We start from the raw sequence: 18,276 nt of genomic DNA, 5'->3' as shown, positions 1-18,276 counted from the left end.
CCAGGCCCGTCTCCAACCTGTCTCGGCATGTCCACCTGACTCCTTTGAGCCGTTCAGAGGGCAGTTTCTGGTAGTTGTGGCTTTTATGCTTTCAAAGAATTCCTCCAGTCCAGAGAACTGTTCCTGGCACCTCTGTGTGTGTTGCCCTGACCTGTGGCAGTACGTACTTCAGGGCACCTACTGCTCACCTTGCTCTAGTCACTAATCGCTTTCTGGTTTGAAAGATGCAGTGGTTCCACCCTCCCTAGGAACACCTCTGGACCATCTCTCCCAGAGGTGCATGCACACTGCTCCTGCCTTCCTCCTGAGCATGATTAATGCTGCAGTTCTTCCTCCAGGCTTTCAGTGAGCTCATCATCAGCGGATCCCTAGCTGGGACACTGTCAAAATGTTACAATATGCTGAATTCTAGCCATTGGGTTTTCCATGAGACACAGAAGAAACAGAGAATGCAGAACCATGTTGAAGGTGCTTGACTCATGGCTCCATCGCTATGGAGCATCTCCATGGCTATCCTTGGTATGGAGCTGTTGCTAAGGTCAGGAAGTTAAAATTATGCAGACATTTCTACCAGCAATAATCCAGAGCTTCTGAATGAGGCTGGGTACTCGATATAATTGCTGCTTATGTATACACTTTATATGCTGCCCAGAAAGTATTTATTTATTGATTTATTTTGCGGTATGCGGGCCTCTCACTCTTGCGGCCTCTCTGGTTGTGGAGCACAGGCTCCGGACGCGCAGGCTCAGCGGCCATGGCTCACGGGCCCAGCCGCTCCATGGCATGTGGGATCTTCCCGGACCGCGGCAGGAACCCGGGTGCCCTGCATCGGCAGGCGGACTCTCAACCACTGAGCCACCAGGGAAGCCCACACAGTATTTATTTTATTAGGCTAAGTGCCCACACAGAGCTGGTTAATGTGCTGGACTCCTGGTTAACCCCTCTGTTCAAGCTCTCCATCCTCCACACATCTTCAGAATAGAAAGCATATTTCTAGCTTTCAGGTGAATTAACATAATGGCTGGGTCCACCGTGAAATGATAATATTCACCCTTTGATACTCTTCAGTTCTGCAAGGAAAGAACTCGCAGGAAAGATCTGATAACGTCTTTCAGACTCTGTAACGAGCCTTTGTCAAGGGAAGGGAATGTGTCCTTGAAACAAAAACAGCTTCCAGCAATATCAATGGTTTATCACGATCACCACCACCATCACCTGTAAAGCATCCTCAGTGGCGCTGGCTGAGGGCTTTGGGAGTTGGTGTCATGGACCAGAATCGGGATCGGTGATTGATTGATTCAGCAAAGCATCTTGTACTCACAGAGAATATGGAAGACTGTTGTAAATGCCAAAGAATTAGGACATGGATTTTCCTGGACCTCCTAAATATCAGACACTTCTGAGCTTTCTCCACCAAGAGGTGATAGATCACAGTCACATGATGGCAGGTGAAGTACAGGGACCTTGCTGGCCTCCGTTCGTATGGATTTTTAATGGCACACCCTCTCGAGTAGACTATTTTTTTCTCCTGTAAAGTTGGCTTTCCGCACTCATGAATCTTACAGATTGGTATCCTTTTCTGAATTATTCATTGATCTGGAGTCTTTCTAGTGCATACTTTTGTTTTCTTTGCTGACTCTGCTGGCAAAAAACTCCCTGTTGGCTTGTCTGTGATCAATGTCAAATTTGGCTTGGAAAAGGCCCCTGAAACATGGTGAACTCACATATAGGACAACAACACAGTCCAAACTGTGTATTCAGAAGATGGCCCAGCAGTCCCCTGTAAACAGAGATGCTGAAACCAAACAGGACCCTGTGGGGCTCCTGGGCACGGAAGCTTTTCTTTGTCCCCCATTTCTTGTTTGTAGGGAATAGACTCCAGCCTCTATGAACTTCCCTGAGTTCCAAAGGGCAGATTCGAACAGTTGCTAATCCAGGAAGGGAGGGGATGCAGAGACAAGGGAGGAGACCCCCTGAGGGCAGATCACAGGAACCAGAGAACCTCATCAGGAGACCACCTGAGGCCAGATTAAAGGACTGCAGACCCTGCACACCCCTGATCCTTATTAGCAACCCAGCCCTTGAACTATTGCTATAAAGCTCCTCCCCAAATCATCCCCGGTTGGGACACACAGGAGCCCGGTGTGTCCCCCTCTGCCTGGCAAAGCGATAAAGCTATTCTTTTCTACTTCACTTAAAACTCTGTCTCCGAGATTTGATTTGACACCGGTGCACAGAGGCCGAGTTTTCGGCATCAACAGTGACCAAAAACAGGTCGGAAAAGGGATGGCACCAAGCGTGTGACTTCAACGGCACAGACCAACTCGATCAGGACAGGAGGTGCTGCCTGGCCTTGTGTTAAGCCAGCATTTTCCTTGAAGGGCATCTATGGCTTTGGGAGGGAGGGACGTACATTCTCAAAGCAACATCTCAGACTAGCTTTTTTTTTTTTTTTAAGGATCCTAGTTTCATATCTGAAAGGGTTGTGTCAGCAATAACAAGCCAGATATAGGAGGAAAAAACCTTTATCAGTTCTTTCATGGTGGAATATCTTGAATCTCAGAAAAGGCAAAGGAAACATTGACCTCAATGGGTTTTAGCACTGACACAAGTCACATGGTTAAATCACACACACACCGAGGTTGGGGAAATCAGAGGGGATTCCAAGCTGCCACTCAAAGGTCTCTCCTTTGGTGTTCGTTGTAAACTGCTATTAGAGAACACTTGTTAATTTTGAGGTATTATGCTATTATGTCAGTAATAGTCATCTTCTGGCAGAGGAATGCTTCCGGGAGTATTGTGGCAGCTCACGCAGAAACCTTAGTCAAACTCCTTCGTAAAATTCCTATAATTATGTTTAATTTCCTTTCCTTTTTTTCTGCTCACATTCTGGGAACTGTCCTATTAATAATGAAATGGGAAATAGATAGAATGATAAGGAAGGTAACCAAAAGCGTTGCTTATTCTTTCTGTGATTAGTCAAGGAGTCATTAATAATATTTGAAGGACATAATGCTATCTCTTTAAGAACAAAAGACTATAAGTATGTATAGCAGATCAATATATGCAAAAGTTCCTTAATTAGGAGAGAGTTAAGACTTCCCACTTAAGAGTAAAGTTCACTGAATTTACATTTCAATACAAAAGGAAATTAATTCCTGTTAATATTTCTGCGGAAGTTTGCAGGGCTTAAACATGGTACGGCAGTTGCACCCATCCTAGAGAGGATGCTGGCTTACCGTTGGCAGTGAAGGCAGGTGCCTGAGGCTTGTCCCATGAGCCCTACCTAGCTTTAAGGTGATTATAAAGACAAAGCCAAGAGAACACACACAGAAGACCTTGAATGAAACAAAAGGGCTCTGAAAGTAAAACTCCTTTTCTTTAACCAAATAGCTACTTCCCTGCTGCTGGGGTTCTAATAAGAGATGGCCTGTTTCCCTCAGATCCCCAAAGTATTTCCCTCCCCATCAGAAACTTGCTAATCTAATTTCTACTTTTGCTTCGGATGTGCAGCGTATGCAAGAGCTTTAAATTTAATAAAGGGAAACTGAGCAGTGTTCTCAGCTGTGTGTCAAGATCAGCGATGCTACATTTCCTTAGGGATTCAATACGGGCTCTCTGGATATCGTAGGGAAACGTTAAAGTGTGTTTGGTTGGCAATTTTGAGAAGTTATTGGAAAATTAACTTCAATTTCATTTTTATCCTGGCTAAGGAATCATATTATTTCCTTAATACAATTCTGTATTTTTGCAACTCCACTATCCTCATCCTGACTACAGATTGTTAGGGTTTCATGGCGTGGAGGATGACGAAAATTAAATTTGGTGAGGAGAATGTGGTGCAGTTGTGTTTCTAAAAGCATTCTTATTGGGAAGAAACGTTTACACAGTGAGATGCCCATGTTCCTGACACTGGGCCTCTATCGGTGAAGCAGCCAACACAAACCATCTTTCCGGAGCAACAAATCTATGCAAGTGTTTGATGTGTCTGAGCATGAAAGAATGATCAACATCATTAATCATTAGAGAAATGCAAATCAAAACTACAATGAGATATCATCTCACACCAGTCAGAATGGCCATCATCAAAAACTCTAGAAACAATAAATGCTGGAGAGGGTGTGGAGAAAAGGGAACACTCTTGCACTGCCGGTGGGAATGTGAATTGGTACAGCCACTATGGAGAACAGTATGGAGGTTCCTTAAAAAACTACAAATAGAACTACCATATGATCCAGCAATCCCACTACTGGGCATATGCCCTGAGAAAACCATAATTCAACAAGAGTCATGTACCAAAATGTTCATTGCAGCTCTATTTACAAGAGCCCGGAGATGGAAACAACCTAAGTGTCCATCATCAGATGAATGGATAAAGAAGATGTGGCACATACATACAATGGAATATTACTCATCCATGAAAAGAAACAAAATTGAGCTATTTGTAATGAGGTGGATAGACCTAGAGTCTATCATACAGATGAAGTAAGTCAGAAAGAGAAAGACAAATACCGTATGCTAACACATATATATAGAATTTAAGAAAATAAAATGTCATGAAGAACCTAGGGGTAAGACGGGAATAAAGACACAGACCTACTAGAGAATGGAGTTGAGGACACGGGGTTGGGGAAGGGTAAGCTGGGACAAAGTGAGAGAGTGGCATGGACATATATACACTACCAAACGTAAAATAGATAGCTAGTGGGAAGCAGCCACATAGCACAGGGAGATCAGCTCGTGCTTTGTGACCACCTGGAGGGGTGGGATAGGGAGGGTGGGAGGGAGGGAGACGCAAGAGGGAAGAGATATGGGAACATATGTATATGTATAACTGATTCACTTTGTTATAAAGCAGAAACTAACACACCATCGTAAAGCAATTATACTCCAATAAAGATTGGAAAAAAAATCTATGCAAGTATTTAAGGCATTTATTTTATGTTAAAAGAAATATAGAAATATTATGGGGGATTATGCAAAACATTCATAGAAAAACTTGAAGTCTGGTGTGTCCAGAAATAAACCTGACACTTGATACAAAATGTGTTTTTGCTGTTAAGATGTGAGATGGAGAATATCATGATGAAAACTTCTTTTTCAAGCAGGGAATACATACTTATGATTAGCTTATAGAAGTAATTTGATAACAGGAAATGTTTCATAAGTCCAAGGGAGTGGATCTGGGAGAATCATTCTTGAAACATCTAGTCCTAAGGCTGGCAGAGTAAACACAACCAATAGGATTCCATCCACACCAGGATGTTTTAGGAAATCTCCAATAAGAAATTTGATCTTATCTCCAACAAGTTATACTTCCAGTCACTATAACTTGTGAATGGAACCACTCACTGTCCCTGTACTTTTGTGTATATGGATTCAGTTGTTCTGACCTGGGGGCCGCACTGCCCTGTAGGGCACATTCCTCAGTGTCCGGAGGCATTTTCAATTGTCATGACTTGTGTGGGGGGGGTGGATTTTGTGGCATCTAGCGGGTAGAGGCCAGGGATGCTGCTCAATAACCTTTAATGCACAGGATAACGCCCTGAGAATCCTTCAGTCCAAAATATCAATAAAGCTGAACGTGAAAGAAAAGATATTCTTACCGATATAGTACAGATTATAACACAAATCCTCTCTCTAAACCATTTCATATCTGCTGATCATATGTGATAATACCTATTCTGTGTAATCTGTAATAAAAAACACACATTCTCTTCCTGAATCATCATTTCAAAGAAACACTCACACAGTGATTCCCAATGACAGTGCTATTGCTAATTTGCATTCACTCCACACACACTTATGTTACCAACATCCCATGAAAGAACTAAAGAGAAGGAAGAGGAAGCAGGTTACCTCTCAAATAAGACCTGGCTGTAGTCATCCAGGAGGTGGGCGTGAGTGTGGAGAAAGATGGTGTTGTAGCCCACCAATGCCACCATCATGATCAGCATCTTTAGCTCATAATTCACGCGCAGGAAAACCGAACAGGATATCAATCCCAGGATGCAGCTGTATATAAAGTACTGGAACAGGGAAATATGTCAGGTGAATACTTGGGATCTCTTCTGAGGAATGCCAACATGAGAATTAAAATTGGGGACCCCCATCAAGCTCACTTGGTCAACTCCCAGGCTGCCTGTGAAAGCAGATGCATTCGTCTGCTCTTTGATTCAGTGATGCATGACTAAACACACTGCATTTAGAAAAGAATTACTCATGACATGGCTTGCTCACCCAGCGTAGCATGTTTAAAAAAATAATCGTGCATGTGGCCAAATACTCTTCAGAAATAATTTTCAGAAATCTATACTGAAGCTAGGGCATTATCAGCCAATGTCCTTTGCTTCTTGAAAATGAAAACAATATGGCTCCCTACCCATTTACAGATTAAAACAAAATGACAGTGCACAGAATCTTTTGTGGGCTTTCAATGATTTAATTCATTAAGAGGATACAAGTCATTACAGGTAGTTCTATTAAAGGTATAAGAAAGCATAGACATTTTACTTAAAAAGCAGTTGTGTGTCAGAGGGATTACCTAGAACAGAAAGGATTTAAAAAGACTAAAAGCTTTGAACTCTATATAAGATAGATAACCAACAAGGACCTACTGTATAGCACAGGGAACTCTACCCAATATTCTGTGATAACCTATATGAAAAAAGAATCTAAAAAAGGATGAATATATATATATATGTATAACTGAATCCCTTTGCTGTACTCCTGAAACTAACACAACACTGTAAATCAGCTATACTCCAATAAACTTAAAAAAACCCACAACATCCTAAGGGTTCCCAGGCTTCACCAGACTACTAACGGGTCTTTATCCCAGATAAAAAATCAATTAAGAAAACTGGAGGACATGAGAGGAATCCAGTGTGGAGTCTTCAACATCAGCAACAAGAATATGATTGAAAATAAACTGTAGCACCGTATAAAGTTAAAAAAAAAAAAAGAAAAAGAAGAAGAAAAACAGCAAGATTTAACATTGGTTGAAAATCAAGTGGCCATAAATGCGAAGGTTTACTTCTGAACTATTAATCCTGTTCCATTGGTCTATATGTTTTTACTTATGCTAGTTCCACGTTGTCTTGGGTACTGCCGTTTGATAGTAAATTTTGAAACTGAAAATCAAAACAAAACAAAAACAACAAAAAACCCTAAAAGCTTTGACCTGGGTGAGTCAGGACTGCCCTGGAAGTGGACAGGCACCAAAGACATCAAAGACCCCAGTGTGAGGAAGCAGGCCGGCACGGTCCATCTTTTGTGGTCCATGGGAAGCAGCTGGCAGGCCTGCCCTGTGTTAGCACTTTTCCGTTTACCACAATGGACATCGTCAAGACAGGATAGCCCTGGATTCAGTTTTGCTCCAATCACTCGTTAGTGGATTTACTTTAGGCCAGTGCCCTAACATGCATGTGTCACAGTGTCCTCATCTGTAAAATGAGGGTAATAATGTCCTCCTTCTAGGTCACTGAGAAGAGCACGTAAAGCTTGGAGTCCACGGCCCTGCAGGCCAGGAGGTGCCCGCTAAGTGGAAACAGTTGTCATTCTCACAAAGCATTTGTTTGCTGGATAATGGGGTTTTAATAACAAGGGTTAGCTACTATCTCGGCGTGTCTGCAGCAGAAGCAGCAGTCGGTAAAGTTTAATCATTTTAATAAAACATAGATCTCACTGATGTTTGATAAATCCTGCCTTTAAAAAATAGCTCAGTGTGTAAGCTATTCCATTTTAGTTACATTATATGTGATAAGCCACGTATAAACTACTTATTTTTGTCATTCTAGCTCTTCCTTTTTTTTTTTTTTTTTTTTTTTTTTTTTGCGGTACGCGGGCCTCTCACTGTTGCAGCCTCTCCCGCTGTGGAGCACAGGCTCCGGACGTGCAGGCCCAGCAGCCATGGCTCACGGGCCCAGCCACTCCGCGGCACGTGGGATCTTCCCGGACCGGGGCACGAACCCCTGTCCCCTGCATCGGCAGGCGGACTCTCAACCACTGCGCCACCAGGGAAGCCCTCTAGCCCTTCCTTTTATTTCCCCAGCTAAGGTCATCTACAGTCAGCCATGGGGAGGGCTACTAATATTAGTGCATCAGTCCTGTTCTTGGGGGAGAAAGGAAAGTCGGAAGATGAACTATGGTGGTCCTAGCAGGCACCTTCTTCCCTGTGAGAGGCACCCACACAGGGATCAATGCAGATCCTCACCAGTGAGGACTGCGACCTGGCATCTCAGCTTCAGAGGAAGACCAGCAATTAACTCCCTTGGGTCCGACAAGCATTGGGTCAGTCCTCGGGAAGTAAAGCATCCCTAGGCAAGGAGCATGATGGGTGGTGGCGGCTTAGGGAATGCTGAGAGTTTGCAAGTGCAACTTCTTTGGCCACAATTCCCTGAGGTCAGTTCTCTACTATTCTGACCACTGATAACCCCACGACAGAGAATAGGAAGAGGAAAAGAGGAGAGGAAATGTGTCCTGATGGGACCATCTTGCTGGCGGAGAGGAAGGACAGAATCAAGACGTCTGGGAGAGAGTGGATGGGCACCACCGACTCAGTCTCCCTAAAGTCGAGGGTGAGGGAGAGATAGCCTGTGCTTTGAAACCAGCCCTCACGTATAGGGGACTTTGCATTATTACCTTAATGACTTAAATTAATTACTTAATTACTTAAATACTTAATGACTAAGTATTGCCCTCAGAGGGCAGGTGTGAGGCTCAGTGATTCAGCGGCCATCGGTGCTGGGACAGCTTCTGAAAGCAGCCCAGGGAGCCCCGCAAACTGTCTGGGGGTCCCTGCATTCCTGTGGGCATGTGCACAGCAACCTGACAGGGCAGGCTTCTTTCTGGTGAATCGAATAAAACACGGGCTTGCACTTTGTATGTCTTCTTTCTTTAGTTCATTTTGGGGCTCATCCACTATTAGATTTTTCACAAGTATCCAATCCCACCAAGAGTCTGAGAATCCCTGGTTTTTAACCAGCTCTTTAGTCAGCAGTCACTGTCTTACACAACTGCTCCGTAAAAGCCACGAAATCGCCTTGGGAATGCGCAGCGGGCGAGGTCCCCACTCAGCGTCTCGCCCTTCGACTCATAAAGCGGCTCGCTGGTACAAATAAAGGCATGCCTGTCCCCTGCACAGGTGACCCAAGGTAAGGAGGATGCTAAAGCCCACCTTGACGAATTCTTGTGAAGATTAAAGAAGATGATAAAAGTCAAGTGCACAGAGCAGTGCCTGGCCCATGGGAAGCCATATAAATTCTGCTATTATTGTTCTAAACTGGAGCTCTTTGTAAGACTTCTTATTTTATTTTTCTTCTTTTTTTTAAAAAAATTATTTTATATTGGAGTATAGTTGATTAACAATGTTGTGTTAGTTTCAGGTGTGCAGCAAAGTGATTCACTTATACATGTATCTCTTCTTTTTCAAATTCTTTTCCCATTTAGGTTATTACAGAATACTGAGCAGCGTTCCCTGTGCAGTACAGTAGGTCCTTGTTGGTCATCTATTTTAAATACAGCAGTGTGTACACGTCAGTCCCAAACTCCCAATCTGTCCCCCCACCCCACCCTAAAATTTGATTTTAAAAAGGATTCTGCTGCTAAAATTCTGCTGAAAATCATTATTAGAATGAATGTTATCAACAGTTCAGCCTAAGTGAATGAGAAGCAGAATAATGAGCCCTTTACATGAGTGAGTGTGTGTGTGTGTGTGTGTGTGTGTGTGTGTCAATGTGTGCATGTGCATTTCAGGGGATTGGGGGCAGTAGGATTCTAAAAGTTTTCTGAAACACCCCTAGTTTGAAATATGTGCCAATACCTATAAAATATGTCTATGATTTCACATTTTAAAATTCATTCTTAGGCTTTTAAAACGTTTTCACATTTCAGGGTTAGGGTTAAGGTTAGGGTTACTAAAATACATATGTTATGGGAAGTAGCCTTTTAGTCCCTTTTCTATTAAATAAGCCTTTCTAGAAGGCTTGGAGGCCATGTGCAAGGTGATGTGGGAATTCATTAAAGGTAGGTTGGGACCCTGAAGGTAGCGACAGAGGGAATGTGTGAATAAGGAAGAATAACGGAAGGCGGCCAGGCTGGGAGCTCTGAAGATCAGCTGCCTCTCCTACATAAGGTAGCCCTACAGGGAGGTCGCTGGATGTCAAGAGCTCTGGCTGTAGGCTCCTGAGCTGAGTTCTATTAGGACACTATTACTAAGAACCTTATTTTTATATAGTTTTAATAGTTGATATAATTATTAGTTAATATTTTTATTAAGTATTATTTGTTAATATTATTTAAATATAATATATTACTATTACTTAATATTAGGTAACTAAGTTAAAATTGGTTCATATAGTTATTAATACTTTTCATATATTAATCAATGAAATCAACTTGCATTTTGACACCAAGGGAGCAGCCACTGTCCTCTTTGGCAATTTACTTAAGTATCTTTTGGTTTCAGTTTCCTCACCTGGAAAACAGTTATTCCAATATCTAACTCACAGGATAGTTTTGTGGATGAAATGATATACATGCCTGATATAGTGTGAACTGCCTACATGGCAAAGATTCTTTCTGGTTGATTCTGTTGGACATTTTTAAATGACTTTCTCTTCTGCTACAGAAATAATACACCTGAGGTTAAAAATTAGGAAATATACAAAGGACACGTATAAAAAGTAAGCATCTCCTATAATCCAACATCCAACTTGCCCCATGATTAATTGTTTTGTATATCTTTCCAGCTTTTATTTTTGGTGTGTGTGCTACTTGTTATTGGTATTATTATTTTAGAAAATTGGGAACGGATTGTTTGGAATGTTTTTAAATGATACTTCTCACTTAATAGCTTATAAGTATATATTTCTATGTCATTAAATAGTTTTCTACAACATCTTTTGTGGCGGCTGGATATAATCTTATTGTATGTTCATAACAAAATTTGTTTAAACAGTTAAATTTATTCTAACTTTTAGGGTGTTTGCTTTCTTTTCCTTTCTTTGTTGTTATTGTTACATAAACCTGTTGACGAACACCCTGGTAGCTAAATTTTTGCACCTTTAAAATTACTTTCTAAAGTTAGTATTGCAGGGTGAAAACTATGTCTGTTTCTATGCTTTTTTTTTTTTTTTAAGATGTTGGGGGTAGGAGTTTATAAATTACTTAATTTATTTTTGCTGTGTTGTGTCTTCATTTCTGTGCGAGGGCTTTCTCTAGTTGTGGCAAGAGGGGGCCCCTCTTCATCGCGGTGCGCAGGCCTCTCACTATCGCGGCCTCTCGTGTTGTGGAGCACAGGCTCCAGACGCTCAGGCTCAGTAGTTGTGGCTCACGGGCCTAGTTGCTCCGCGGCATGTGGGATCCTCCCAGACCAGGGCTCGAACCCATGTCCCCTGCATTAGCAGGCAGATTCTCAACCACTCTGCCACCAGGGAAGCCCTCTATGCTTTTTGATGACTACTATAAATGGCCATTAAAGTTAGTATTGCAGGGTGCAAACTGTCTGTTTCTATGCTTCTTGATGACTGTTATAAATGGCCATTAAAGTCAGTATTGCAGGGTGAAAACTATGTCTGTTTCTATGCTTCTTGATGACTGTTATAAACGGCCATTAAAGTCAGCATTGCAGGGTGCAAACTGTCTGTTTCTATGCTTCTTGATGCCTGTTATAAACGGCCATTAAAGTCAGTATTGCAGGGTGCAAACTGTGTCTACTTCTATGCTTTTGGATGACTGCTATAAATGGCCATTAGGAAGAGCTATATCACTGTTTACCTCCTGCATCAGTGCCTGCGGATGCTCCTTCACATCCACTGTCAACCTCAGGCGTCATCTATGATGGGGTTTGAGAGTAAAAATGCAGACATCATGCACATCCACAGACGGCTTTCCCAATGTTCCTTCCGATCTATTAAGAGGGAAGCCAGGATGTCTGCAGGCTCCTCTGGGACCCCTAAACTCATGAGTTAATAATGTCGTTTCTGTACAGACAGTACATGAGCATGAGGGGCTTCCTTGGCAAAGCCCATCATAATCCTCTTTCTGAGGACTTATTATTGGAACAATAGTAGCCTACTGACTAAGTCTGACCTAGATTTTGAAAAGTCTACCGTGTGCTTTTTCAGAATCGTTGAAGGTGGAGGAAATGTTCTTTTTTGCCATTTTGGGTTTCTAATGATTTGCTTCTTCTGAAAATAAGATATCATGTGCAGACTTACTAAAATGAAATTCAGGTTGATGACCTTATTGCTGTTAGGGGGGCCAAGGACGGTGAGCTGTTCAACCCAAAAATATTGGATAGAGAGATTTTCTTAAAAAGATGATTTGCCAGCTATACTTTCCTTTCCTATGAAGATGCATGTTTCCTGTAAGTTGTTAAAGTGCCTTATGGATGCAGCATGGGGATGGTTTGGAGGCTCGTCCTCCCTCCAGGGGCCGATGGACCATGTGTGTGCTAACACCATCCATCCAAGGAGGAAGAGCCAGACCACACAGGTAGTTTGAATCATTCTCTAAAGAACGGGGTTCCAAACTGCCCACAGTGAGGTCACAGCCAATAAACCCTCATCATGAATCCCATCCCTCATGTTTCACATAACTGAAATAGAAAAGATGGTGTCCAGTCCTCCCTGGGGTTCACAATAATGCCTAACATGAAGGCCAGGACCCCGTGGATATGGGACGAAGCTTATGCCATCCTCTCTTCCTGAGTCTGTGGGGACATTGCTATGGACTCCGGTTAGCTGTCATGCCTTAAAGGAACACCAGATGCCCCTACTCTCTGTACACAGAGCTGTGAGCATCCCAGGAAATTGAAATGATGAGATGGGAAAAAGGATCAAAGCCTAATATCAAAGGGAGAAAGAAAGGAAGTTTCCTTTATCACCAGAGCTAATGGAGTTTTAAAAAACTGGTAGAAAAATTTTAAAATATACATATTAAATGACCAATTTCAGGGCCTGGAATATGTGACACAAACAAAATGGGAAGAATCTATGCTACCTTTAGACGATTATTCAGAAAATGGAAAGGAGAGTATCAAAATCATTTGTTTTTGCACAAACAATTCATGGAAGAAAGAAGTTATTAAGCAGTAAATAATTGATTTAATTCCTTTCATTTAAATGACTGATGTGTTAGTAAGTTTTGAAATTTCAATCTAGGCCCTTAGTAAGGGTCAGTTAGTAAGGAGAATTTGAAGATACAATTACTGGACAGCATTTGCAGCCAAAGGAGAGGGAGAAATATGAACTGTGGTCCCTGCCATCACAGAGTCAGGAAGCTAACGCTAATTCACTGGAACAATTAGCAAAATCTGTAAGCAACAATTCAGTGACATACAATCGAATGCTACATGTTGGGATACATTCTATAAAATGTAGCATTAAGATAAATTGGTGCAGCCACTACGGAAAACAGTATGGAGGCTCCTCAGAAAGCTAAAAATAGAGTTACTATATGATCCAGCAATCCCACTCCTGGGCATACACCCAGAGAAAACTATAATTCAAAAAGATACATGAACCCCTATCACAGCACTATGCTCAACAGCCAAGACATGGAAGCAACCTAAATGTCCATCGACAGATGAATGGATGAAGACGATGTGGTACAGATACACCATGGAATATTATTCAGCCGTAAAGAAAAATGAAATAATGCCATTTGCAGCAGCAACATGGATGCAACTAGAGATTATCATACTAAGTGAAGTAAGTCAGACAGAGAAAGACAAATATCATATGATATCACTTATATGTGGAATCTAAAATATGACACAAATGAACTTATCTATGAAAAAGAAATAGACACAGACATAGAGAACAGACTTGTGGTTGCCAAGGTGGGGGGAGGGATGGAGTGGGAGTTTGGGGTCAGCAGATGCAAACTAGTATATACAGAAGGGATAAACAACAAGGTCCTAGGGCATAGCACAGGGAACTATATTCAATACCCTGTGATAAATCATGATGGAAAAGAATATGAAAAAGAATATATATATATGTATAACTGAATCACTTTGCTATAAAGCAGAAATTAACACAACATTGTAAATCAGCTATACTTCAATAAAAAAAAATTAAAATGTAGCATTAAGAGAATAAAGGCACGAGTCATCCGTGAGAGCCTCAAAATGCCATTGGAAGTTTCCACATGTGGTCTAATCGGTGCCCGTTGGCTGCGACTTTCTGCTGAAGCCTGGCAATTTTTACTCGTTCAGGACATACTCAGATATGGAATCTGAAGAAGAAAAGTCAAGTCTACAACACATGAGGTGCAGGCCATGCCATTCAATACGTAACAGCATACAGGAAAACAACAAAAGCGATAATAACGAGGGAGATGTTCTTACCGGCAGGAAAAACAAATTTTGTGCACGCAGCATTGCTACCTGACTGTATAAGGCAGGAAGACTTGTGTTTGACGCATTGGCAGTTGGAAGAATTGTCTCCTCTGACTCGCTCAGGAAAAACTGCAAGGAAAGTGTTTTTACAATGAATTAGTGCAAAGGAGAGTAAAGAGTTAGCAGGTGGGTGCCAAGTTTATTAATGACGTGTTTTGTCACCTCCGTGAGCAGGATTGTGTGGGCAATTCAGCATCTTTACTTCTGGGGCTAATCCCTTCATCTTCTCTTTGAGGCTTTCAGAATTCCTATTGAATAAGTAAATAACTCTTGTTGTGCTCTGCACTTCATAGTGAATTCCAGAACTCCCGAGTTGACGTTAAAGACAACAGAAGCACCTTGTTAAATATAAATTTTAAAATGAACCAAGGACAGGGCAGAGGGTTTGGTTAGAATTATGACCTGACATCACAACCCTCACACTTTCAATTCTGCAGCAGGAGATCGGAGTCTTCACAATGTGTTTTTGCAGGATCTTCACCATCATGGCTCAAACGTTAAATGAGTCAATGCAGTTATATGAGTTTTTTTTTATATTAAGAAAATAATTTTATGGGAAAAATGCAGTAACTGGCATTGTCTCTATTATTTGTGAGTGCTTGGCATCTCAGGATCACGAGGGATTGAATTTGGAAAGGAAGGATGCTCTTAGGACTATTGGAAAGGGGGTCCCGATTTCAAAAGGAAAGAAGTCATCCTGAGAAAATAAAAATGATTAGCTCTTATGTAATGGTCACCAATACCAGCACCCAGAAGGAAAGTGTCACTCTCTCGCTCTCCTTCTCTGTCTCTATCTCTGTTTCTCTCCCTTTCTGTCTCTTTCCTAGACGAGCTGCAGCACAAACTGTTAGGTAACCAAGGATCAGTTACTTTCCACACCACGGCTGCGGGTCAGAGAAGTGTTCAGTGAAGGTAAACTAGAGAATCACTCAGGCCAGGTTCCCTTATGAAAGAGATTCATCCCATCCATGAAACCAGGCTAGGTCTTCGGCACAGGGCTAACCATCTATATTCCAGGTCTAAAAAGTAAAACTTCCCTGTAGCGTTTCAATGGTTGCTTTTGTTTCCTTCCTTTCTTTGGTTTGTTTCCTTTGATGGCAGAGTTTCTGTCAAATACCTACAGTAATTTACTGAGGTAAATACGAAGGCATTTAAATAAATATATGGATATATTTAAATATACTAAATAGTATATTCTTGAGAACGTTTCCTCTGAGATTCCAAGAATGATACTAGGTACAGTGTTTTTGCCCATTTGATAAAATGCTGCAAAACGCTGATTGAAAAGTCAAATAAATGTAGTCGATTTCTTTATTTACTACTAAAGAATTTATCAGAAATGTCCCAACCCCTGGCTGAAAGATAAATGTGCTAATTATTTGGAAAAAAGTATATCAGGAAAAGAAATGAAGGAATTGCTTGGCAAACATAAGGTTCCAAAATGTTAACAATTTAGATTTGACAGACCCAACATACAATTGATTTAAATATTAAAGAATCAAGGTACAACAAATAGAAGGAGACTGTTTAGCTTGATAGGTTACTAGCCTCAGGCACCTGAGATCTTAAAATAATTTTAAAAATCCTTCTTGATTATACCAGCGTATAAAGAAGAAACTAAATTATTGCTGTACAAGGAGTAGAAATATGTCCTGTGAAAGTTTTGTCTTGCAAGGACGCGCGGCAATGATAAGATGGCTCGAACTTGAAAAACAGTGGAGAACTTGAAGCAATACATCAGGAATGCTTCATTAACCCCCTTCTGCTACTTTTTTCTAGTGTTTAATTAACTACCCCTAAAATCAAGAACCTCTTCATTCTATGTGGCATCACACTGCAGTTTGGAATCAATTTTCCTCTTCTGTCCCCTTAGTCACTTTAAAATAACAAACTCCTGATTATAGCCAGTCCAAGCTCGAGGGTTATCAATCCACATCCCTCTCCCTTCCGTGTTAAAGTGCCACAATCTTCTGCACAGAATGAATTTCTAGTAACATAATTATTTGGGGGAACGCCTCTCGATCTATTTTAATATTCTACAACCTTTGTCAGAATTGGGAAAACGATACCCTCATCCTGGACAAGATATCCTAACTAAGTGCCTATTTTTAGCCCTCCTTCCAAATTTTACATTTCCCAGGCAATGTGAAACATCTCAGAATTATGTTTTTCAAATAATATTAAATTGTGAACATGTGATTTAATACCGTGTTAATAGCCTGATAACATCATTGCTTGTCATTTGGTTGGAAACAGAAGAAATTAACTAATTAGAATTAGATTACCAATTAACTACTAGTTAACCACGGCTAACTCCTTGTCTATGTGCCTCACAAAGCTGGGCTATTTATAATATTCTCTGGGAAGTTTCTCGGAAAAGTTGCAAAATGGTGTGAGGCATCACATGACGACACTGTCAAAATGTCAGAAAAAAAAAGGCAGAGGATTTGAGCTTCTCAGACATGGTTCTAAACAGTCAGCTGGAAACTAAAATGGAACAAAACACACAGGCTTTTTGCAATTTGCTACCCGAAACCCTCTATCTGAAAAAAAATGTCTGGATAACTGGCTGTTTTTTTCCACTTTTTATTGGGGTGTTTGGTGAACACCAGGTATTTTAAATGTCCTGGTAAAGTCTCACAATTCATTTTAAATAAACCTGACCTGGACATTTCGTCATTTATATTAGTGTGTAATGAGAGTTAAAGGAACACCATCCCTGTTGATCCCAGCTCTTGTAAGGGCTGTGAAAATTCAGCCTCGGGATAAACATTAGGGACTAAAAATCCATGCGGAGGGTCAGTGTGGAAGGGTCCATCCACACGGTCAGTGGCAGAGGGAGCTCGTGGGTGGCCTCAGCCCTCACATCATCCCTAAGGCTTCTCTCCTCTCTGAGGTAAAGAGAGTGATGGTGGTGATGATAGAAAAGTAGTTAATAAGGGCTGTTTGCCACTGGCTGGAAAAATCCACGGCAAACTGAGAGGTTCCCCCGCTGTGGAGGGACTGGGCATCAAAGGGAAAATGAGAACCTTAAAAACATTATTGGAAGTGAAATAAACCACACACAAAAAAGACAAATATCATGTAATCTCACATAGACGAGGTATTCTAGAATAGGTAAGTTTATCGTAACAGAAAGCAGAGTAGAGGTTACCAGAGGCCAGGGAAGTGGGGAGTTATTGTTCATGGGTACAGAGTCTGAGATAATGAACAAGTTCTGGAAATAGATAGTGGTGATGGCTTGCATAATACTGCAAAGGTACTGAATGCCCCTGAATTGTACACTTAAAAATGGTTAAAACGATAAACTTTATGTTATATATATTTTCCCCAAAGGAAAAATAACAAACATTGAAAACAGAAAAAAAAAAAAAAAGGAAGAAAGCATTTTTGCCTTGTCTCTAAAAGAATGCTTCAAAATCACAGGGGCTACAGAAGAGGATGTGAATGTGCTGTGACTTTAGAAAGATGAAGTTTCCTGACAGAGAATTATCCTCCCAGTGACTTAAGCACAGCTCGCTCATGAAGGCAGCCCCTCGCCTAACTCCCACACGAAAGAGCTGCTCTTCCCTGGAATGTGAGTCCAGCACCTGGATTAGCCTCATGGGTTAATCACTGCTAAGAAAGAGCAAAACTACAACGTGGGGATAGGGCTCAGTTAGTCTAGGAACTGTATTCTTAGAAGAAGTACCAAGATAAGTTTAAAAGCTATACAGGTACTACATTAAATAGAAACCTCTCCTGGATGGAGGTTTGAAGTGGGGCTAGGAGAAAAGGCACAGAAACACCGCTAGGAGCATTCGACCGCGTGCAGGTAAAGACTGTACCCGCATCCCCAGCAGGGGGGGCCATCTTCCCAGAATGTGAGT

The 18,276-nt window shown here is 41.4% G+C and overlaps 1 protein-coding gene across 1 annotated transcript in view; it reads right to left on the bottom strand.

Annotated features, from left to right (window-relative positions):
- The window catches only part of ADCY2 (adenylate cyclase 2), a 434,307-nt gene that overhangs the window by 50,412 nt on the left and 365,619 nt on the right, over nt 1–18,276 (bottom strand). Inside the window, exons 17-18 of the mRNA XM_027125298.1 lie at nt 14,357–14,476; nt 5,860–6,029 (exon numbers count right to left, since the gene is read on the bottom strand). Of these exons, the coding sequence (XP_026981099.1) occupies nt 5,860–6,029; nt 14,357–14,476 (290 nt within the window). The remainder of the gene's footprint in view (nt 1–5,859; nt 6,030–14,356; nt 14,477–18,276) is intronic.

This window comes from Aethalodelphis obliquidens, unplaced genomic scaffold (genome assembly GCF_003676395.1).
Source record: "Aethalodelphis obliquidens isolate GAN/ISIS:26980383/991018 unplaced genomic scaffold, ASM367639v1 scaffold29, whole genome shotgun sequence".
Lineage (NCBI taxonomy): Eukaryota > Metazoa > Chordata > Mammalia > Artiodactyla > Delphinidae > Aethalodelphis > Aethalodelphis obliquidens.
The sequence above is the reverse complement of the archived record's forward strand: the minus strand, read 5'-3'. Positions and strand labels throughout refer to the sequence as shown.